The sequence below is a fragment of the Suricata suricatta genome, chromosome 3 (assembly GCF_006229205.1).
Source record: "Suricata suricatta isolate VVHF042 chromosome 3, meerkat_22Aug2017_6uvM2_HiC, whole genome shotgun sequence".
NCBI lineage: Eukaryota > Metazoa > Chordata > Mammalia > Carnivora > Herpestidae > Suricata > Suricata suricatta.
Window position 1 is genome coordinate 116,532,866 of NC_043702.1, and position 24,581 is coordinate 116,557,446.

At 44.5% G+C, this 24,581-nt stretch overlaps 1 protein-coding gene across 1 annotated transcript in view; it reads right to left on the bottom strand.

Moving 5' to 3' along the window:
- DNAH14 (dynein axonemal heavy chain 14) overlaps positions 1–24,581 on the bottom strand; it is a 296,737-nt gene that overhangs the window by 214,411 nt on the left and 57,745 nt on the right. Inside the window, exons 15-21 of the mRNA XM_029934922.1 lie at positions 20,694–20,860; positions 19,642–19,986; positions 13,604–13,945; positions 11,406–11,775; positions 9,680–9,870; positions 6,357–6,602; positions 1,744–1,865 (exon numbers count right to left, since the gene is read on the bottom strand). Coding sequence (XP_029790782.1) covers positions 1,744–1,865; positions 6,357–6,602; positions 9,680–9,870; positions 11,406–11,775; positions 13,604–13,945; positions 19,642–19,986; positions 20,694–20,860 — 1,783 coding nt within the window. The remainder of the gene's footprint in view (positions 1–1,743; positions 1,866–6,356; positions 6,603–9,679; positions 9,871–11,405; positions 11,776–13,603; positions 13,946–19,641; positions 19,987–20,693; positions 20,861–24,581) is intronic.

The window sequence follows — 24,581 nt, forward strand, 5'->3', positions numbered from 1 at the left end:
CGAGAGGGCAAGGTCACCTGCAGCTGAGAACTAGTGGCCCATGGCAGCCATGTGCTCTGTCTCCAGAGAAGAGGCAGGCCCTGATTTCCCACGCTCCAAACCCCAGGGCAATGCCTGTCAAGCTCTTCCAAGAGCCCCCACCATTTTCCCGTTCCCCATCTGGGGACATGGGCCTCAAAGCTTCTTCAGCTCAGCAAAAGTCTTATCAGGGAGGGGCCATCACCTTCCCCTGTTGGGCACCCCCCTGACCTCCACAGGAGGCTCTGGGGTGGCCTCACAAGGAGTTTGCTGGGAGTGGAATGGACAGCATCCTCGACTCTCATACATTCTCTTTAGGAATTCTCCCTGCCTCTGAACCTCCCCTACCCTCCTCTTTCCCACATTTCCTCCGGAAGCAGGGCCCACCATCTTTCTCCAGTTCTCAAAGGCAGGGCCATGACAGACACATGTTTCCTTTCCTTGAGCGCTGTGGTGGTGTAGCAGTCATCAGCGCCCCTTAATTACAGGCCCCCTTTTCTCTCACAGCAAAGCCTGGGCAGCAAAATGTGGCGCCATTTTGAGCCGGGAGTCTCAACTTTCCATCAATTAAGAACTCTTGTGTAAAGAGCAAGACTGAGGTTTGAATTTCAGGCAGTAAACAGTAACCACAAAGGACACATTCCCCAGGTATGTGGTTTCCCCGTGAGAACGAAAGAATAACTAGAGCTTGACACTAGGACTTTAGAAAGCAGTCCTCTGACAAGGAGTATACACATATTACAAACATGGGTATTGCTCCCCGCAAAGCAAGACTCACACCCACACAAGTTTTCTTTTGTGAGTCACTCAGAGCTCCCTCTGCCCTTAAAATAAAGTTCATGATACTTAACCCAAAACCCACGGTCCCCCATCATCTGCTCTACCACATTACAAACACGCGCTGCATGACGGCCTACCTTATTTCAGAATGGCTCCCACGCTAGCTTGAGTGATTTATGGTCAACACTTCAAATCTGTCTAGACAATACACATGCCACAACTTATGTGCTCTTGCGACCAGTGACTTTAAAGAGAGACCAACTGGGGTGCCTGGGTGGCTCAGTTGGTTAAATGGCCGACCTCGGCTCAGGTCATGTTCTCACAGTCTGTGGGTTCAAGCCTGGTGTCGGGCTCTGTGCTGACAGCTAGCTCAGAGCCTGGAGCCTGCTTCGGATCCTGTGTCTCCCTCTTTCTCATCCCCTCCCTGCTAACTCTCTGTCTCTCTCTCAAACTAAAATAAAGACATTAAAAAAAGAGAGAGAGAGAGAGAGAGACCAAGAAATGTGAATGCTTATGAGTAAAAAGGGAGAATTGTCTAGGACCTGCATTCTCTCACCTGGGCCAAAGTAAGAAACCACCATTTATGTACGTAGACTATGAAACACATGTTTATTGCTCCTATCAAAACCACACTAATGTTCTAGAACAAATTAGAAACACGGTATTGGGGTTGAGGGATTACAATGACCTATGGGTCATTTCTTACCCAATCCTTAATAGTTTTACACCTGAAATTGAGAAACAGTTTTTTTTTTTTTAAAGACATGATGCTTGCAATCTTTCATGAAAGAAAAAATAATTATTCAGCACATTTTACCCCTGTGCACATAGGCAGATTATTTTAGTGTTCATTGAAGAAATGACTTCTCAGGGATTACAGGCAACAAATACCCACCACACTTTTTTTAACCTCTATATGGCTTATTGTTGTTTTGTTTTGTTTACCTTTGTATTTCTACAGAATGAAAGATTGGTTCCAGATAAAGCCAATTTCTTTGACAATTCATCCATTCCTCAAGAGTATACGAGAAGAGAGTCAATTTCTGATCCCACTTTTCCACAAGATCCTGTAAGATAAACACGTACATTCATGAAGTCTTAAGGGTCATGGAGTAGAAATACATCCAAGGGGATTATCAGTCACTGTGTGACACTGTGTGTCAGTCACTGTGTGTCAGTATGGCAGAGGGTCACACAAATACCTGCAAATCTAATTATATTTAGTTTGGGGAAAGGTTTGAGATGTTCTTCATGCAATTTTCTGTCCTAATTTATGATGCGGCACATAAATATTTTTTGCTTTGTTATTCTTTGAGTCCTTTATTTTTGTACATATGTACATATAATACATCGCATATAACATGGTGATATAAATGCATAGTTACAAAATGTGTATAATATGGCTGCATTTATGTAACCATAAATATTATGTACTAGATAAATATTATACAAATGCACTCATATTATACACATTGATTGCTTCCTAATGTTTTTGTGTTTTGCTTTTGTTTTTGTTTTGGCTTTTTTAACCTAATAGTGTCTTTTAGGGAGGCTTTACATCAGTACTTAAAGGTCATCTTCATTCTTTCTTCTTATTTTTTTTTAATGTTTTATTTATTTTTGAGAGAGAGAGAGACAGAGCATGAGCAGGGCAGGGAGAGAGAAGGACACACAGAATCCGAAGCAGGCTCCAGGCTCTGAGCTGTCAGCACAGAGCCCAGCGCAGGGCTCAAACTCATGGACTATGAGATCATGACCTGAGATGAAGTCGACTCTTAACTGGCTGAGCCACCCAGGCGCCCCTATTCTTTTAACTAAATAAAACATCGTGTGAATATTGCATCTTTTTCCAGCTAGTATATTTATTAAAGAAAGAGGAAAATGGTTAAAAATCAATTAGTACTAAAATGCTTACAAGTAGACTGGCCCACCCACCCCCTGACATGGACTCTTGAGAGGGAACCACGTATAACTCATTTATTTATCTCCCTTCTGCTGTGATGTCCATATTTCCTTTTAAATCTATTTTATATTTCAATTTAAGGTATAATTTAATATATATATAATTCAGTTTAAGGTATAATGTATATTTCAATTTAAGGTATAATTGACTTCTATAAATGGATTTTTAAATCGCACAGTTTCATTCTTTGACATAGGTTTACAACCGTGAGGCAGTCCCCTCAAGATGACAAACGCATCCATCGCCTTGGAAAGGTTTCCTGTGCCCTGTTGCGATGCCTTCCCCTACACCTGCCTATTCTCGCCCTTAAACGAGCACTGATGGACCTTCTGAAATGCCTCATTTGCATTTCCTAGAATTTTATATAAATGAAACCGTATGACAGGTATTCTTTCTGGTCTGACTTCTTTCACTCAGCAGAATTATTCTGAGAGTCACTCGTGTTGTTGCATAGATCAGAACAGCACTTCCCTGTTACTGCTGCCCAGTGTTCCATGGTACAGACACAAGACAATGTGTGTGTCCGCCACCAGGCGTCCACCCAGGTGTAAGTCTTTGTAGGGACAGAAGCCTGCCTTCCTTTTGGGTAAATACCTATGAGTGGAATGTCTGCATCACGGGGTGAGTCTACTTTTTAACTTTTAAAGAAACCTTGTAAGTGATTATAACATTTTACCTGTTACACAGCAGTGTATGAGATTCCCCCCAACACCTGGGCTAATCCGTCTTTTTCGTTGGAGTCATTCTGTAAGAGGTGGAGTGGTACCTCACTGGGGTTCTAACTTTTCCCTGATGTGTAATGAAGTTAACATCTTTTCATATGCCCATGTTCCTTCCAAATACTTTCTTTGGTGAAGTAGCCACTTAAGTCTTTTGCCCATTTCTTAACTGTTTTTTGAGAGTTCTTTATATATTCTTGAAATAAGTCTTTTACCAAACATATGCTTTGCAAATATTTCATTCCAGTCTTGGCTTATATATGTATTTGCCTTAACAGTGTCTTTGGAGGAGCACAAATTTTTAATTTTGATGAAATTCAGTTGATAGACTTTTCCTTCTACTGATCAGTCTTCGGGTGCCATACTGAAGAAAAGTGGCTAGCCCAAAGTCACAAAACTTTCTCTGAGATTTTCTTCTCAATGTTGCAGAAATGTCCTCTGATGTTTTAGGTCTATGATCTATTTCTGAGTTAAAGTTTACATGTGCTACAAGATATGGCTTGAAGGGATTTAAAAAATTTGTTCTGTATACAACTGTCCAATTTGTCAGCATAATTTCTAAAAAGACTTCTTTCTGGAACTGTCTATACTTAATCTATATTCTTTTTTTCTTTTTTTAGGCTTGTTTATTTGATAGAGAGAGAGAGTGCAGTTAGGGGAGGGGCAGAGAACAGGAGGGAGAGAGAGAAATCCAAGATAGTGGAGAGAGAATTTTCCACTCATAGAATAGAGCCTGACACAGGGCTCGAACTCACAAACCATGAGATAATGACCTGAGCGAAAATCAAAGAGTCCGAGGCTCAACCCACTGATCCCCCCAGGTACCCTGTAATCCCTATTCTGTTCCATTTGTTCTTAAACAAATACAAGGACCTGTTTTTGGTTACATAGCTTTACAAGAAGTCTTAAATCAGGTAGTGCTGATCTTCCAACTTTGTTCTTTTTAAAACTGTTTAAAGTCTATCATCTTTCTTCCTGTAATGTCGATCTGCCATCAATCCCCTCCCACATGTATTTCACCTCAGATATTACAGTTTTCATCTGCAGAAGTTTGACTTTGGTCTTCCCGTTTGTATTTGGTCTATTTAATCTTCCAGATCTACTTGTCTCACCATCCTTATCTCTAATTTGGACTTCTTCATCAGTTCAGGATCAGTTTCCATCAGTACATTTTTTTTTTTCAGCATGAATTCTATTTTCTTACTTTTATAAATGCCTGATAATGCAGACACAGTGATTTTATCATAAGGGGGCCTGGATTATTTTTGTTTTTCTATAAATGGTCTTGAGCTTTGTTCTGAGTGCTGTTAAATTATTTAGAAACAGTTTCATCATTATGGTTTTGAAGATCTGTCGGAGCAGCATTCAGTCTAAGGCTGACTGCTGGGTCCTTCAAGCGCTCCATCAACTGCTCATCTAAGGCGGCTGGTGGATACGGGTGCTGCTCCCAGCGGGGCTGGCCCCCTCCCCCTTGCACGTGCTCATTTCCCGGGTTCCAAGGGGTTTCTGGTGTGCATGTGCCAGCACTCAGTGCGGCCACGGGCCCTGGAACTGTGCCCCACCCCGCGGCCCTGTAGGCTCCGTCCTGACTTCCAGCAGCACCTCCCCTCACCAGGGTGTCGCCAGGCTCTGGTCACTCCACTCACCCCCAGCAAGGCCTGCAAACTCAGGATGCAGCAACCCTCACTCTTCTCATCTGTTCTCCCCTCTCGGCGGGATCTCGCCATTTGATGCCTGATGTCGGAAGTCCTGAAACCACAGTCCGTCGCTTTCCTTCTGTTCTGCCGCAGGTGCTTCGGGGATAAGGTATACCTGGTTCCTCCCCTGGAAGTGGAAGTCGGTGTGTGTGCACCTGCGCAGTTGCTATTCCACTTGGGTATGCCCATGTATCATTTACTACCTTCATTTTACTTTATTGAAGGCATCGGGGGTCGCATCGGGCAACTGTGACAAGGTCTGATTTAAAATTCTCTTTCTGCTTATTTCTAATTGAAAAAAATTTAATACATTTCTTGTATAGTCTTATGAATGCTTTTAAATTTCTGGGTTTTGTGATACATTTGCTGTTGTCTATTTTTTTGGTGTTTCCCTGTTGTTCATTTTTTATTTGAATGTCTGTGGTTGGAAAATATGGTCTATTTGGTTTATCCCTTTTTCCTCTAAGGTTCAGTTAACTGACATCTTCCCTAAATGCTAGGGTGTTTGCAAATAATGGGAATTCCATTTGATGGGCACACATTTCTCTCTGACACACTACCTATAATCAATTATGGTAACTTTACTATTAAGTATCTCTATATTACTACATGTCTTGTTGAGTTTCCGTAAGTTTTTAAGTGATTCTGGGCCATGTTAGTGGATGTGGGGCTGCACAGAGAGGGACTATCAGGGACCACTGAATACGAGCTGACCCTATCTTTCCATTTCTAATCATGATGTGTTCTAGCAAACTGCAGGGACACACAGGTGTGGACACACAGGACTCACCGTTAAGAGCAACAGCACAGGAAATGGAAAGGAAGAGTCTGTGTCAGCAAGCAGGGTCCGTGGGCAGTGGGTCTGGCATGGGCCCAGCCAGAACCACAGATGTTTCTAGTAGCAGTGGCACCGTCGGTAAGCCACGGTGTATGCAGTCATGTTTTTATATGACCTAAACTTATTTTATTTGCCCAAACTGAACTTTATGACAACTCTTCATCAACAGTTAATGTTTCCCAAAAAAGTTGTTTTTAGCATTCCAACTACTAAATGCTCCATCTCATCTATATGGGTATATAAATGATTTATACAATTCAAAGGTTGTGAAAAGCAAAAATATAAAGCAACAAATAAAACTATAAACAATTACAGTATTTTCCTTTTGCCATAAAATTTACCTTAAAGGGCCCGAGAGAGGAAGACCCTTTAACTGTTGCCAGTGTGATCTGAGACTCTTCTAGCTGAGCAAGTATGTTGTCTGTGGACGAAAGGATCAGGACAGAGTACATCTCGGACTGATGGATGACCAAGTGCAGTGGGGTCGTGTTCCACAGATCAATAATCTTAAACAGCATTTTCTCAAGAGCAGCCTCCTTAGTGGCGGAGGCTGAGATTTCGTTTATTTCGTTTTCATACTGAAACATCTGAAATGAAACATTATTCTTTAACATTCTGCGAACAAAGGGTTCCTGACGCGCTTACAACGCAGGACTGCCGTGAGTGTGCCCCCCCCACCGCCCCTCCCCCCGCCACCTGACTCTCACAACAGGGCCCTTCCCAACCATTTCACACCTCCCACTCTCTGTGTGCTCTGTGACGTTTCCAGTCACTCCGTGCACTTCCTCTAACTGCAGCCCGTGTGAAGATCAGCGGACAGCACCTTGGGTCCCTGTGCAGATGGCTATCCCCTTCAGCATTCCCTTCTGTGCACTAGCGCCGACAGCTTCCTCCCTCCGTGACACACTCTTACTTCCCATAGTAATTCAGGAAACAATGATCTGAGAGAATGTAATCTGGGAAGACCCAGCCTTCCCTCGCTTCTCTTTCCTTGCCTTATATCCATGAGGATAAGTGGCTTGAACTCACATTGGTGGATGGAGTATATACACAGGCCTTCTTCTCCCAGAGACAAGATCCTGATACAAGATCTTAGCATCACTGCCACAGAGACACATCAGTTCCGCATCTGAGAATTAACTCACAGGCGGATCGCTCTCATCCCTCAAAGAAGGATCTACCACTGGCCCCATCTGTCATCTCCATGGGACGGAAGAGTGACACCTGATCCCGTGTTTCGGTAAAACCCGACCATGGTTCATCGCCTGCCAGAGACGGGCATCGCAGTGCTGAGTCAGCTGACTGCTTATGGCTAAAACGGACACTTTGAGAAGGATGCCTGCCTTTGGACACAGACTATTCGGCCAAAGGCAGAGAGGGAACCACAGGACCATCGAGTTTCTGTGTTGAACAAAGAAAGATGCTTGTGCCTCACACGGACATTCTGAAATTGCTAATAAACTCCAGACCCAGTAACACGTCAAGCAGAATTTCAACCAAGCATGCTTAGCCCTTTCAACTCCTTAAGGCCCAAGGTTGGGAGGTGACTGACCACTGGTCAGGTCTCCCAAGTAACTTGGTAATACCTAGGAGGTTTCAGATGAGTCTTAAGGCCTATCACGGATTATCTGCCTCTGTGATAAAATGCCCAGTTTCCAAAGTAAAAAAAGATCAATCACGAAGCGATTGTGTTCGTTTTATGCAAATGACTGATCTCTTCCTCTGCACTTACTTTGTGACATGCTTTTCACGTCATAGGCTTCTCAGAGCCTACGTAACATGTTGGACAGAAACTGCTGTCATATAACGTAATAGATTCATCTGGCAGGACCACAAGAGGGCTCCTGCCATGGACTGTCCTAGGCAGTCTTGCAGCATGACTGCCATCTCTGGGTCAAGCAGGTACTACACATGCTCTAGGAAATGAAGGCTGGGTCTCTGGGCCCAATCCTGTCTGTCTGGGTACTCATGTCACACTAGGTAAGCTGTTGAATAGAAGCAGGATGGTCAAAATCTTCCCGGGCCTCTTCAAGTTCAGGTAAGGTTAGCAGCTGATGCCTGCTCTCCCCTCTGACCACAGCAACAATTAACCTCAGAAGAAAGGGTTCCTGCTGACAGCCATTTCAGAGGCTACAGACCTTGTTCATTTTTGTTTGGATGTTGCATTACCTTACTTCGGATCCTCCACAAACTGCATGAGAATCCGTTCTTAAACTATCTACAGGGATAGCTCGCTGGAACCCTTTCCAGCTCTGGAGCCACTGGCTGATCCCCTTGAGGCCTGTCTGCCCTCACTTTTGGTGCCTGTTGCTAGGCTGTCTGCCAAATGTCACCCTTTCCGTGACTCGCCCAGGGAGGACTCCAATAGTCCAAGACTTTGAAAAGGAAAATGTCATTGCAATTATGCTACGTTCCTGGAATGCTGTTTTGTATAAGCCTAGGGGACATTGACATCCATGATCTGAAATTATCTAGATGTTGTGCTGAATTTACTGCTGGCGCACAGATCAGTTAGGAGGTCTGGGAGGCCCCAGGACAGGATGAGATTTAGATGGGATGAGGATGGAGAGAGCAAAAGAGGACTGAAATATTTGTTCATCATTTTTAGCTTAAGCAACTGAAAAACAATGGGGGTGCCATTTGCGGAGCTGGGGAGGGGCGGGGCGTCTGGGAATGCTACCAGTGCAGTCTCTGAGACACAAAAGTGCAGATGCTAAATAGGGAAGTGGATATGTGATTTCCAGAGGAAAACCACCGTCAGGATCGGACATATATACTGATCTAATTTTAAAGATCAACGAAAGGTGTCTTTTAATTTTCTCCTTTTTAGGGGCACCTGGTGGTTCAGTTGGTTAAGCATTTGACTTTGGCTCAGGTCACGATCTCACGGTTTGTGGATTTGAGCCCCATGTTGGGATCTTTGCTGACAGCTCAGAGCCTGGAGCCTGCTTCAGATTCTGTGTCTCCTTCTCTCCCTCTGCCCCTCTCCTGCTCACACTCTGTCTCTCAAAAATGAATAAATGTAAGAAAATTAAAAAGTTCTTCTTTTTAAATTCCTCAACATTTCCCATTTCCTCATTACAACAGATCATGTAATAGAAAATTATAAAACACTATTTTAAATTACCTGAGATACTCTTAATCACGAAGCCTGAAATATGCATGAAGCTAGTTACGAAAATAGAAAAAGCTGTAACCACAAAAGTCATGAATCTACTTTTATAACAAACCCTCAGTGGCAGATCAAATAGCCCCTCCCTGTGTATTTTATGGATCGTATCAAGTTACTGGCAGAGGCGTCCCAACGTGTTCTTACTGTATCTTCATTTTACATAAGACCGAACACAGCAGCAGAGGTTTCTGCTCCTAGAAGGCATACTTGCCGTGAGAAGTAGCCCCGCTAAAAAACAAAACATAATTCCATCCGTCACCCAGGAAAACCCCCACCCCATCACCGGGACGGTGGCGTCACAGGACGGCGAACCTGTACCACAGCTCCACATAACTTCAGCCCACTCATTCCCCGCTAGCCTGCTCCCATTTTCGCAGATGGTCGACCAACATCTCCCTTTTCTTATTCCTATTCCTTGTAGATTTCCTCGCTTGCTTAAAATTGGTCCCTCTGGTATTTCAACCTATTTTTGCTTTCAAATAAGTTGTTTACCTTGAGTGCTAGAAGATTCTTTACCGTACAGTTCTTATCAAGAGACACCGACTTTCCAATAATCTCCTGGACAGCCTCCCAGTGCCTTGGCTTGAGATAGGGGTTTCTCAGAGCTACGATGGTAGGCAGCACTTGTTTAAGTTCTGTCACTGATTGCTTAAGATGGGTCACCACGTCGTTTTTAGGTAAACCTACAAATAACAATGGATCCTATTTTTTAAACCAGAAAACAAATCTACTATTTAACCTTAGTTTCACAGTTATCGGGTCTATATCAAACTAATGAGTTTTATTAGCATCACCCTCCCAGAGGAATCAGCCATGAATTAACACAAAGAGCAATAGTTATCGGAACGGATGATTAAAACCCAAGACCAGCAAAGCCAAGTTTTCTTGGCAAATGTGACGTCAGGGCTAGCCAGCCATCAGGGGGTTTCCCAGATTTTTAGTGACCAGATACGCAGACCAGTACATGCATATACATTTCAAAAGACTGTTACAGGTTTTGGGCTTTTACATTCTGCTCAGTAAAGAGGCACATCAAGGGTGGGGGCGGTCCGTCTTTATCATTTCATAAAGAACATATTTAATGCTGCAATGTAGGAACATAGGTAAAAACTTTGTCACAGACCAGGACCAGTGTGTCCTCAGGCACTGGCAAACCTTGATGGACAGGACTCAAAACCTCTGCAGCTGAAGGTTCAAGTCTCATAACCTTTTTACCCAACTCGTAGAAGAAAAAGGATGCAAAGACATCAAAGACGGGGACTCAGAAACTGAGCATGACACTTATATGCTCGAATATCCGATCTATCCAGAGGGGGCTCCTTTCATAAAGCCACGCTGAATAATAAAATGTTGTTTGTGACCTAGTGAAGTGAAAGGAAAACAGAGTAACTTGGTCTCTCTAAGTCTACATTTTGGAAACGAGCAAGATCTTTCTGGGAAACTATGAGTAAGAGAAGCACTGTCTATGTGCTCACTCCACGCTTTCCACTGGGGCAGGGACAGGACAAAGCTGGGGAAGGAGTCACAGAACGAGTGTCACGTCACAGCAGTGATATGGTGGGAGCTGTCCCCACCTTTCCTCTTTTCTAAATGTTTTGTGATGTTGTTTTATTTCTTGTAGACTTCAAAACGAGCCAAGCACAGTATTTTTCCGGAAAGGAGGTTAGAGTTGCAGCTAAGGGCCGGGGAGGGGCTTCGGAAGCGCAAGCGCTCTTGCCAGGGGGTGAGACACTCGCCTCGCTGAGAGGACGTGCCTCACAGCCTCACTCTGACAGGACCATCTCTGTTGGCAGGATTTCAGATGTGAGGGTTCACAGAAGGGACACCTCTCAAAGTGACTTCAGCTACCTCTCCTGCTGGCTGAGGCGAGGTGTGGGCAAACAGTGAGCACCTGGGTGACTGGCCCATGCACAGGTACGCCTCTGTCATCAAGGCTGCCGTTGTGGCCAAGTGCCTGTGCTCCAGCCGAGGGAAACAGCTTAATGAATACACAACATTGTTATTACTTAAAAAAATACATTTTTTTAACCAAGTTTTAATCTCTTTCTTCACTTCAGGAAATGACTCCTGCCCCTACGCTCCTGTGCAGCCTCTCCAGCCACTAACGGCCAGGCACTGGGGACAGGCAAAGAAGTTAAGGTCAAGGACAATGGTCCTCCTGACCCAGAGGCTGCTCAGTGTGGGCAATTCTAGAAAAGCTTGAAAAAGATGTTTTTACCTTTCTCTAGCATGGAGATTATATGCATCCATTTTGAAACGTATCTCTGAGTGGATTCTACATTGACCCTCTGGAGAGGTCTATTTCTCCACTTCGTGAAGAGCGCACCCCACTCCTTCTGCGTGTCCCACAGCATCTTCCGCAAGGTCAGGTCGCACTCGATGTCCGCGATCTCCGCCCGCACGATCTGCGTGATACCCTCCAGGTTCAGGGAGTGCGTGTGGGACTCAGTATTGTCAAAGCCGTGCTGGAAGCTGGCGTAGGTGCTCGCTTTGTGTGCCAGTCCCGCCGCCTCCTCCACGAGTGTGCTCATCATGTCCAGAGCGGTGGCCGTGAACGTCCTGGCACACAGCAGAATGGGAGTTCTGATCTGAAACATGCCAGGGACACATTCTAAGAGATCGTATCGTTTGGGATGCCAACGTATTTTACTGACAGCAGGTTAGCACGTGACCTAAGTTTTAATAAACAATCATCTGCAAGGACTATCCTTAACTTATCATTGTGATAAATAAGGAAGGCTCTTACTTATTTAATTATTATTACCATCATAGTGATAATGTGTCATGTTCCTTCTCTCTCTCAGGCACTGTGCTAGTTTAAGTAACACATTACCTTACTTACTAAATCCATACAATAATCCTGAGAGGTAGCTAATATTTTTCACAATTTTTCAGGGATGTTCCAAAGTTATCAATAATTGTCCCGTCATCAAATGGTAAGTGGCAGTTTCAGGGTATGGCTGACTCCAGAGGTCATTTCCTTTTTCTGATTCTCTTTAACTTTGTACTATTTTTCTTTTTAAGATTTAATTTTTTTTAGGGGCACCTGGATGGCTCAGTTGGTTAAGAGTCCAACTTCAGCTCAGGTCATAATCTTGCCATTCCTGAGTTCAAGCCCTGCGTCAGGCTCTGTGCTGATGGCTCAGAGCCTGAAGCCTGCTCCAGACTCTGTGTCTCCCTCACTCTGCCCCTCCCCTGCCCGTACTCTGTCTCTGTCTCAAAAATAAACATAAAAAAAAATAAATTAAAACAATTAAGTTGTCTGTTTCCATGGAGTTGAAAGTAAATAAAGCTTGACCACTGGAGTTTCTCCTTTGCTGCAAGATGCTTAAAAAAATAAAGACTTCACCGCTCTCCTGTGCAGACCTCCCACTCACTGCTCACCTGTGTGGGCCCCCTGCAACGCAGACCCCGGGCTCCATCGGTGTCGGGCCTCATACACTTTAAAAAGTGTGAATTGTGTCAACCTGACACTTGTGTAAGGGCCTGAAACTTTCTAGTACTATTTAATTTATTTAAAATTAAGGTGTGCAGTGGAGGGGTAGAGAGGGAGAGAATCCCAAACAGGCTCCACACTGTCAGCACAGAGCCTGATATAGGGCTCGATCCCACAAACTTGAGATCATGACCTGAGCTGAAATCAAGTCGGTTCCCTCGCTGGCTGAGCCCCCAGGCACCCCTCAGTCATACCTGAAAGACTGCAGGCAGGATGTGTGCACCAAGTGCTTTCATGATGAATGTGTTTCACCTTCCTTGTGTCTCTGTGAAACGGTACAGAGCACGGGTCGATGGGGGAACTGACTGTACCACAATGAGTAACACTGTGGCCGACTAACCACCGGAGGCAGGGGGTGTGCTGGGGTCAGAGGGTCACACACAAGTGCGGTCCCTGGAGCCCAGGCTCTGACATGCTGTGTGACCGTCAGCAGGTTACCGGACCTCCTTAAGTCTCACTGTTATTGGCAGGCCCGGACAGGGTAAAGGACCCAGCTGACCATCACTGACGCTCAGAGAGTGGGGTTATTGTGCACTTGGCTCTCCTACGTGTCTGGAGTTGGAGCACTCATTACTGCTGGCCTGGCGGGAGGCCCAGGCAGACATCAGGTGTAGCCCTCGGGGCTGGGGGCCTCTTGTGGGAGAACCCTGACTCCTATGAACAGAGTCACCACTTTGTTGTCTGAGTGCGTCCATAACTGAGGAAACCGCTAAATGTCAGTTACAGGTTCATGAAGACAGACATATACCATGTCTTTCCACTGCGGTTCACAAATCACCAACCTTCTGTCTGTGGAGTCTAGGTTAAGAATATTTGGATTAAATTATTCACCTAAGATTCCGCAGAAAGTGAGTGCTGACACACTTAGGCCTCCGGGACACTAAGAGCCAGCTGACTTTGGATGAAAAACACACACTGACCTTGGCCTTCAAGTTACTGACATCAACTCGCAGCCCAGTGATGTGCGCTTCCAGACTGTCTCTGAATTTAGCAATAGCGACATCTTTATTCATCTCCCGTAACTTCATGGAAGTTTTCAGTTGACCAAACTTCATGAGAAGAATTTGGTATATGGCCGTTTGCTCCCCTGAAATGTGGACCTGGTAATAATTTACGACGGAATGCAGCTGCGCAATCGTGGAGTATTCTTCCTCCAACACAGACAACTTCGAGGAGAGCCACTCCAAAAACGTAAAATGCTCCACAAATTCTTCAATTTCAGTGGGATCACACTCCATCTTCCTCAGTGAGGTCTCTACAACCTGGACCGTTAGAACACATCGATAGTAATTATAGGATGACTGCTCACTATTTTAGAAGGCCAATTACTCCTTCAGCATACTTATCACTACCTTGCAGAATTCTACTTCCACGAAAAAATGAAGATGTCACCCACAAGTTATTCTAGATAGTGCTTAAATACTGGAACAGAACATGCTCAAATCCTTTCTATTGTTAATAGAGGGAATGTGAACGTACCTACATTTAAAATAAGTGCTAAGATAGAAAGGAAGTGATATTATGGGGGTGCCTGCTGGCTCGGTCAATTGGGCATCCAACTTCAGCTCAGGTCATGATCTCACCACGCGTGGGTTCGAGCCCTGCATCGGGCTTTGTGCTGACAGTGCAGAGCCTGGAGCCTGCTTTGTATTCTGTGTCTCCCCCTCTCTCTGCCCCTCCCATGCTCATGCTCTGTCTCTGTTTCTCAGTAATAAATAATGTTAAAAAATATATTTAAAAAAAGGAAGTGATATTATGAATAATTTTGATCTTAAGAAATAAACACAATAGCAATGGCAAGGCCATTACCACATGGATGATGGATAATTGCTACCATGTTTTCTTTTTATTTTTTTTAACGTTTATTTATTTTTGAGAGAGAAAGAGGCAGAGCACAAGCAGGTAGGGGTAGGGGCAGAGAGAGAGAGGGAGACACAGAATCTGAAGCAGGCTCCAGGCTGTGAGCTGTCAGCACAGAGCCCGATATGGGGCTTTAATTCACAAACCGTGAGATCATGACCTGAGCCGAAGTCGGACCCTCAACCGACTGAGCCACCCAGGCGCCTCTGTTACCGTGTTTTGAGCATGTGCGTGGTCCTGCCTTGTTCTGATAGTGTGTTTGTTCATTACATGTTTCTTACCCCATTCATGCAGGAGGAAATGAGTCTCAGAAGAATTCATTAGTCTACAGTCAAAAATGGAGTTACAGAGCTACGGGACACCCAAGTATGATTCCAAATGCCATTTTTATCCATTAGAAGTATTCGTTATAATTATATGCAGAATGTCAACACTTTCCCTAAGTATATGTAAGTCATTCCATGAAAATTTCAAATTAATTGCATTTCTATACTCAAATTACAATTTTGTCATATTTTTTTCCTCATGTTTCCAGGGCTCTTGATGAATAGGCACGCATAATTTTGGAATCAATGTCATCGCAATTTTTGGTTTCAGAGCCTTGAATTAATTGCCTGTATGTCTCTAATATTCTCTTCGGTTATAAAATAGATGCTCATACAAAACATGCAGTTCAAAGAAGCTCTTAAAATAGAAAACCCCTCTTACACCATCTCTCAGGGATAAGCAGTGAACCCGCCAGCAGTTTTAATGAAGAGGCTTTACAATCAGAGGCTTCTGTTTGAATCCCAGCTCCAGGATTTCCTACCCATGTGACCCTAAGCAAGTCACTTTCCCTTAATAAACTTGGTGTCCACATCTATGGTTTTGAGAATAAAATATAACAGGATAGTAACAGGCTCACAATGCCTTCCACATTTGACTGAAATAGATCAAAACAAAAGACCAACTAAACACATATATCTTGACTCGAACCACAAATCCCATTTAAAGGCCAGAAAAAAGAAACATTTTAAAATGCAGATTTGTTGGGTGGCTCAGTCAGTTAGATGTCTGACTTCAGCTCAGGTCATGATCTCGCAGTCCGTGGGTTCAAGCTGACAGCTCAGAGCCTGTAGCCTGCTTTGGATTCTGCGTCTCCTTTTCTCTCTGTTCCTCCCCCATTCATGCTCTGTCTCTCAAAAATAAGTAACAGTTAAAAAATAAAATAAAATGCAGACTTGTATCAAAAAGAAAATAGGAAATTCCAATTTTGTGCAAGAGAGGGCAGGAAAAGGTGAAATATACCCAAACTTCCTTTATGTCACTAGTAGGACACTGATATCAAAGACAGATAAAGATGGTAAGAGAAAGTCACAGACCAATTTCACTTATGGGAATAAATGCAAAAGTCTTAAAAATAATGCCCATAGGAGTGCCTGGGTGGCTCAGTCAGTTAAGCATCCAACTTCAGCTCAGGACATGATTTCACAGTTTGTAGTTTCGAGTCCTGTGTCGAGCTCTGTGCTGACAGCTCAGAGCCTGGAGCTTGTGTCAGATTCTGTGTCTTCCTCTCTCTTTGCCCCTCTGCGGCTTGCACTCTGTCTCTTTCTCCTTCAAAAATAAACATTATAAAAAAAAGAAAAAAATGCCCTTGTATGTGCACATGCATGCCGCCATGCTGACAGTCTGGAGGCAATGGTGCCGACAATGGAAAGGCCAAGATTATTTTTTAAAATCAGGTAAAGCAAAATTTACGTATCAAAGATTCTAACTGAACATTAGGATGAGTTTTAGCCCAGTTAGGTACCTGTGTAGTCACCTCCATAATCAAAACATGGGAAACTGTCACTGCCCTGAGACCCCTTGTGTCCCACCCCAATGTCCTCCTGCCCCTGGCCTCGGAAAGCCGCTGCCTCTGCTTGCTGTGGCTACGGGCAAACTCGTGTGTCGCGTTACACATATATGGAGCCATCCGGCAGGTACTCCTCTGTGTCTGGCTTCTTTCAGTCAACACAGTTTTGAGACTCATCCAAAATGCAAACAGCAGACGTGAGTTTCTTGCTATTGTCAGTCTTTTTAATTTTAGTCCCTGAGGACTCTGATGTTAGAACACTTAGAATCTAGGGCCCATCTTCTTTTGGGAAGATGAGTTAGGCAGGGGCACAACTTTGGTCACACTGGTGCCGGCTATTTCTCGGGACTGAGCTAATGTGCTGAGCAAAGCTGTGGCATTAGGTAAATAGTAGGAAAAAAATCTGTATCATATGCTGTCTCTTTTTATTACTTTCAGTGAAGTCCTAGGAGAACTCTTGCTACACTAAGCCAGGCAGAGTTGGAGGCTCTTATAAGAAAATTCTTCTCTGCCTTCTGCAGAGTGGACTTGACAATTCTTTAAGTCAAAGCCTGTAAAAGTGGAGATAGCTAGCTGTTTCTGAGCTCTCATTTAAAGAGGTGGCTTCACAGTGGTGGCCTTAGCAGGATGGAGACTGGAGCCCTTTTGTAACTAAGCCCCTCCCTGAGAAGGCGGGACAACAGGAGTGGCAGAAAGTGCACCTGCAGGGTGTAACTGCTCCCTCTCTCAAGTCCGTGCTCCACATGACGTCACACGCATAACCATACTCTCAGGGGAGGTTGGGAAGTGTAACGCAGACAGTAGCTAAATATAAAGAGCTTTCAGGCTTAAAAATCATACCTAGCTTTGTGTGGCATTAACCAAAGTAAATAGGAAAAAATTATTTAAAGAAGAAAGCCCAAGCCTAATAGTCATCAGTGACAGTCCCTCAGGCACACCCAGGTGTCCAAACCCATGCCCTTGCCATACTTGTTCAGTGTTTGGCTAGCACAACCTCCAAGGCCTGGCTTGGATGGGATGAGGCCGTGCAGGATGGTAAACCCAGAGAGTTACCCTGCGGCCATAACCAGGGGCTACAGGGGTCGAGACGGGGAGGGTTCCTGGAAGCTCAGAGCGAGAGGTTGCCGGACTGACTGACCACAGGAGTCACTCTACAGTCACAGAAGCAAATCCTTGTTCTGTCCAGTAAGACTTGACATTAGCTCAGACCATGTAAGATAGCTATTTCTTCATTTTCTGGTTTTATAGGAGGAAAAGTTCTAATTAGAGCCACCCGATCCCTTTGCCATCTTACACCGGGCGGGGTGGGAGGCTGCACCCTGGTCTTCATTTATGGATCACTGGAACACCCAGCACCACATCACACTTGATGGGGAGAGCCGTACGTGGCAGGGGGCTGGCACTCACCCCACTTCCCATATCTCCATGAGGAGGGAGCCCCCTCACCTAGCCCCCTGGTGTGCCACTGTGCTATACCCATGTCCTGGGAAAGCAGAGGCGAGTCCTGTAACTGGGGCACGTGGGAGCAGGGAGTGACAGGCTCAGCCCAGACGCTTCCCCTCAAGCCATCCTGTCCCACAAAGGCTATGTGCTTGTTTCTGCTCACGGCTGGACCAGGCCAGGGGCACACTGGTACTGGATTGGCTAAGTCTCTCATTGATTCTGAACTTCAGTTTGGGGAGGGTTAATTTTAAACAACTATAAGCCATCTTCTCCAAGGCCCACTTTATGAGTAATGAAGGGAACATTTCCGTCTTTTTGCTTTACCTCATCTTTTCCATTGGTCCAGCATCTGGCCAGGTAAGAGTGGGAATATTTACTGTGCCCCCTAAAACTCGACATATGGGAGGAAGGGCATGAACGGCCCGGCGCCACTGTGCAGACGCCGTGAGCTGGCGGCCTGGACACCCAGGCCGCCCCGTTTGGCCTGCCCTCCTCTGCTGTGAGAAGAGGAGCTTGTGCGGAGCTGAAGGCCCAGGAGGGGCACGGGGACCAGCTGTGGCACCAAGGAGTGAGGCCACACGCACCACACTGCTGCTTCCGCCTCCCCTATTTCTGACTAGAAGGTGACCGTGTGCGAGTGCAGCAGCCCTCAGCACAGGAGCCAAGCGGGAGGGTGAAGACACTGGGTCCGGGCCATGTGCGGCCATTGGACCAGACTGTGTGACCAGCACTCATATTCCTTTTCCCATGAGACACAAAAACCGGTCGTTGAATAGCCTTTTTTGGCTTCCGGATCTTTGCTGGGGAACTCCGAAGTGAGAGTCCTAAGTGAAGCAGAGAGTCACTTCTTGCACGTCTCCGGGCAGCCGTGGCTGTGGCGAGGCCGCGGAGCCCACTGTACGCAGCACTCCGTACCTTTTGTGTAACGGACACCTGCAATCCTCTCAAACTCCTTGTGGTTTTAACAACTGCTAAATGCTCCCTCCTTCTGCAGATACGCCCTTGCTTCCCCATCCCCCTGGCTACCCTGCAGGCTCCTCTGCCTCTAACAACCTCCTAGATATCGGTGTTCTGGAGGCTTCTGGTGGGGGTTCTTTTCCATCCTCACCGTACACATAGCCGGGGCATTCCCATTCATCCTGACAACGTCTAGGACCACTTGGATGCCGGTCATTCAAACATGTGCTCCCGCCCTGCCTCCCTACCGCTGGCCGGACACACACATGCACCTGTCTCTTCTGGAGGACGGCACCGTGAAGCAAGCACTGGGCTGTGTCACCCCCATGCCCCACTGCCTACCCTGCTGCCTAACCAACAAGCTGAAAGTATCATTAATTCCTGTTGTTCTCTTATTCCTACATCCTGCCAATCACTAAAGCCTGTCAGTTCTCCCTCTTAAATAGATTTCAACTCCCTCTGCTCCCCAGACTCCATGCTGCTACAGGCCTCGTCCGAGCACGAGTCACCTCTCCCCTAGATTCAGAACCCAGTCTCCTCCTGTCTCATCCTATCTGAATCCATTCTTCACTGCAGCCAGAGCGGGCCCTGCAAACATGAAAGTGGTATCATGTTGTTTCCACATTTATAGTCTTGCAACAATTGCTGGCAGGAAAAAAGGGAGAAAGGATCGTGGGGTGCAACTTTAGAGATGGGGCAGAGGTTTCTCTGAGGAAATGACATCTGATCAAAGACCCAAACAAATGTAGTATATATATTTCTGAGAATAACACTCAACAGGTGTGTTTCCAAAGTACGTACTTTAAAATTATAACCTAATAATCGTAAAGATTCTCATGCAATAGGCATTTTCAAAGTACTTACTTCTAATAGATTTGTGCTCTTGTTTTCAATTACAGATAGCAGGAGGTCGTGGCTCAGATGTATGATATTCTCAACATACGGTAGGCATTCTGACTGGTAATCAAGACTTGTAACTCTGAAAATACCAATGCGTTTCTCAATGACCATATTAACAATGTGTTTCAGGTAGTTTCTGAATTTAGCTAGTATAGCTTTAAACTGTGCTGAAGTTAATTCCTTCACAGATGACATCGTCACGCCCATGACTCTGGCCCTCTGTACCATGGTGCAGTATTTTATAAACTGGCAGCTGTAAGCATTAACCAGGCCCATGGAGTTACCAATAACGGTCAGAAGACTGGCAATCTGTAAATAAAAATGTTGAAAAGTCAGAATTTTAAGAGTAAAAAATGTGTGCTCTAATGGGCTAATAGTTCTGTTAAAATATTTAAAATCATAGCTTTATGTGGAGTTCATTTTGTTAAGAACCTACACTAAAGAATTATGTTGGAAATGTAAGACTTTCAGACATTAAGATGGCCTTTTAAATATTTGGTGTTTATGAAAGGGCTTACCAGGCCATTTATCTTTATTGTCAGCATGTTATTTTGAGCCATGGACTAGAAACACCAATCATTTATTCCCTCACTTGATGTCTTCCTTTAGTGCAGGTGCTCTGTGTGCAGCCCTGCACAGGGCACTTCTGTGGACTGTGTGACCTAACCCAAGACACAGATGAGGAATCATTGGACCCAAGTGAAGGCAGTTAGTCTCCTGTAAATCTGAACAAAATTACCCAGGTAGATGGTAAGGGGAAGGTAGGACCAATGCAGGTCAACAGACTGGAAGTCAGCATCATGTAGGAACTATAAAAGAAAACCTCATTTTTGGAGGGGAAGTTGGAAAAAACAAACGAGAAGAAATGAGCTGAAAGCACATGAGCAGGACACATTGGGGGAGAAGGTGGAAATGACATTTCAACTGTCCTAAGTTAGGGTCCTTGAGTTTTCAGTAAGTCCCTTTAGTCTGAGGATTGGCTGAGTCTCCCTAAGAGAAGTTGTTTGTAAACTCACTTGGTCTTGGTAGGTAGGATCCATTTCAAAAAGGATCTGACAACCTGGCCACCTGGTTGTCTTCTTAGAGGCAATTCCACTTTCAGTCTTATTAGGTAAATTCACAATTAGGACCGATTCAGTAAAGACAGACAGGCGAGGATCTTGGCAAAGAGGAATAATCTCGGCTAAAATACATAATTCAAGAGTTCATATTTTCAGAAGTCTCACTGAAAGCAACACCTTGAAATTATCCATGACATCTAAAACTACTGGAAACTGAGGCTAATTTATTCTGAGGCTTGGATAGTATTCTATACCAATAAATGGAATTTAAGACAGTGTAAAAGTCTGGATTTAATACAACTGAAACAGCAGAACCACTGACAGGTACTGGGTGGTGGTGGGAGGAGGCATAATTACATAGAAGCTCAGAGAAAACCATTAAGAAACAGTTGGAATGTCTGTGCTACGTGATGCCATGTGGAGAGCACTAGACCAGCACAGGGAGGAGACCAACGGAGGACAGTCTCACCGCCAGTTCATGCACAGACTAACTGAGAAACCGGATGTCCGTGGGCAAAAACCAACCAACACCGAACAAAACTTTGACCTACACCTCACACATTACACAAAGATTAACCCAAGATGAGTCATATGCCTAAATATAAAGCACAACTTTATTAATATTCCAAGAGAAAATACAGGAAACATCTGTTACGACTGTGAGTTAGACAGAGTTTGCAGGTAACATAACATAATCCGTGATAGAAAAAATTTGGTGAGCTGTACTCTATCAGAGTTCAGAAGGTTTGCTCTGTGACAAAGAATGAAAAGAGAAGGTATAGACTGGGAGAAGATGTTTGCAGATCTTGTATCTCAGAAAAGACGTGTATCCAGGATGCATATAAAGACTTCTCACAACTCAACAATAAGGAAACATTCTAATAAAAATAAGCAAAAGATCTAAAGATCTGACCACAAAAACAGAAGCACATGAAAAGATGAACAATATTAGTTGTTTGGGAAACAAATCACAACCACAATGAGGTACCACTATGAACCTATTAGAACAGCTACTTTTTTTTTTTTAATCTGACAATACCAAGTGGTGACGAGGACATGGAGTGACTGGAACTCTATACATTGCTGGCAGGAAGGCAGATTGATAGAACCACTTTACAACTCTCCTACAATGAAACATGGGCCTACCAAAGGACCCAGCAAGCCCACCCTGATTATCAAGTCAAGAAAAAAGAAATCTTACGTTCGTCCAGAAATCTGTATATGAATGTTCATAGCAATTTTACTCATAAATGCTCCAAACTGGAACTGGCCCAGACGTGAGTACAGAGAGAAACTGTGGTACATCCAGATGGTAGAGTACAACTCAGCAATGAAGAGGAGTGAGGCTGCTGACAAGACAGATGAATCTGAAATGTATCTCTCCAAGTGACAAAAGCCAGACCCAAAAGACTACCTACCTATCCACTTGTAGGACCTTCTGGAAAAGGCAGGGCTATAAGGGTAGAAAGCAAATCTGAGGCTGCAGGGACAGGAGGTGTGGAGGACTCCCCACAAAGGGGCAGCACCAGGGAGCGCGGGCACCATGGGGCGGCGCTCTAAGGAACTCGGGAGGGCAGAGGTGCAGTCGTCAAAGCCCGCAAACTGCATGCCACACAGCGCGGGGTGGCAGGTCTTTAAAAACCAAGCAGGGTATTGGGAGAACCCAACACGGAATACAAACAGTGACCCAGTAGGCTGCTGTCTTACTAGGGACTCAAGAGGAGGGTAACGAAGGGACTCTGGAGAGCAGTATGGTGACTAAAAACGCTAGTGACAGGTAAGAAAGGAATGGTCCACAAACACTGTACTCTGGTTGATACACTTGCATCTCAAACAGGTATGGAGTAGCAATTTGGACATTATTTTCCCTGTATAACAAATCAGTAAGTACACTGTCACTTTCCACTGATACTCTAGGTCTTTCCACTGACGGGCCTCTGAGTGCCCTGCTCCCACAATGAGCCTACACTGGGGCTGCCACCAAGAAAACAGCCTGTGCCCACACAGCCCATGTGGAAAGAACCGGGCTTTGAAAACAAGGCCAGATGACCTGAGCAATAGATTAAGTAATGGTAATATTCTCTTTATACTCCCCAGACTAACACAAGTATCAGTGAACCTCGGAAATCTCTAGGGGAAAAGTTATGTAATTAAAACAGGATAGTGCTGGCACATGAAGTAGAGACATACCAACTCTACATAGCCCAAGAATAGAATAAAATATTAAGATATAATGAATGATCAAAATAGCATTTTAAGTCAGTGAAGGTGAAGAATGGATTATTCAATGACTGATACTGGGAGAGACACATCATGAGTCGTCTGGGAAAAAACTACAAGTCAGCGTGTGCAAATGAAGTTTAAAACAATCAAAAGCTTAAACATAAAAATGAAATCATAAGACAATTAGAAGACAAGGAGAGAATGTTTTGTATCATATGTGATCAGTGGGCAAGACTCTCTATGACCACACCCTTTTTAAATGGCTCTACAAATGTTATACTTTTTAAAAACAATGTTCTGCATGGGAAAAAAATATCACCATAAAGTGAAGCCAAATGACATATTTTTCTTAAAACTCCCATTAAAGATTAAGGGTTAATGTTCCTCACCCAGAAGAACGACAGAGAGTAAGACAAAGACCTCCGCCCCGTCAGTGTCGCTCCCGTGGACTTACTCTGGGAGGGAGCCCAGGGAAGCCACAAGCCATGTGCCAGACGTTAACCGCATGACTGTGTGTAGGGACGAGCACGGTTGATTTTGCACGCGTGATTACACATACTGCAGCACACTGGGGTAAGGGAGCACTATCCGGCCATCCAAGTGACAATTATGAGAGCATATGGAACAATGAGGAAAATGCCTCCAAAGGAACGCCGGGTGTTAATAAAATGTTTTGTTAAAGTTGGTGGTGGTTGTCTTTTTACTGCTTATTTATTTTTGAGAAAGAGAGAGAGTGTGAGCGGGGGAGGCGCAGAGAGTGGAGAAGGAGAGAGAGAGACTCCCAACCAGGCTCCGAGCTGTCAGTGTAGGGTCCCGGGTGGGGCTCAACTCATGCGAGATCATGACCTGAGCTGAGATCGAGTCAGAGGCCTACCTGACTGCGCACCCAGGAGCCCTGATAATAAACTATTTTAAGTATGAGTTTCACTCCGGTGTGCTTATGAAGGTAAGAATGCAAAATGAAAACACATACTTGTTATATGCAGATAGTTGAAAAGGTGGGGTGGTTTAATTATTGTTTTCTCAAGCTTATGTACACACAAATGCATGTGTGTATACATACATATATAAACATGTATGTAGGTCAGTGAGTCCACATTTACATAAATAAATAACTGAATAAGGAAATGGATCTGCTAAGGTGGCGAGATCCACTAATGAAGACTAAAATTAGGGGGCAAAATTTTCAGAAGAAACAAAGATATCTGACAATCTCAAAATATCTCTCTCCAAACTGATTAATAACAAGAGGAAATATAAACCTTCTAAGAGTTGCCATAGGTCCTGTTGTTTTAAGATCTTTTAGGACGCAGACTGAGGAGAGGGGACACATTCACTGGCCAGGCTACTGACACCGTGCTGTGTCCGACTGCATCCACAGGACTAAAACGGATTAATCAACATCAGGTTCAGATGGAAACAGTATCTTTGTTATGCTAATAAGATATGGCTTATTTAAGCCGCATAAAATTCTGCAGTATATTCCTGAAAAAATCCAAACCTTCATGCTATTTTCCTAATTCCTGTCTTGTAGGCACTCTATGGCTACCTGTAGAAGTTCCACATCCTTAAATAATCCCAAACTCACATGACTTGGTCCCAGAGTGTGCGCCTTTCTTA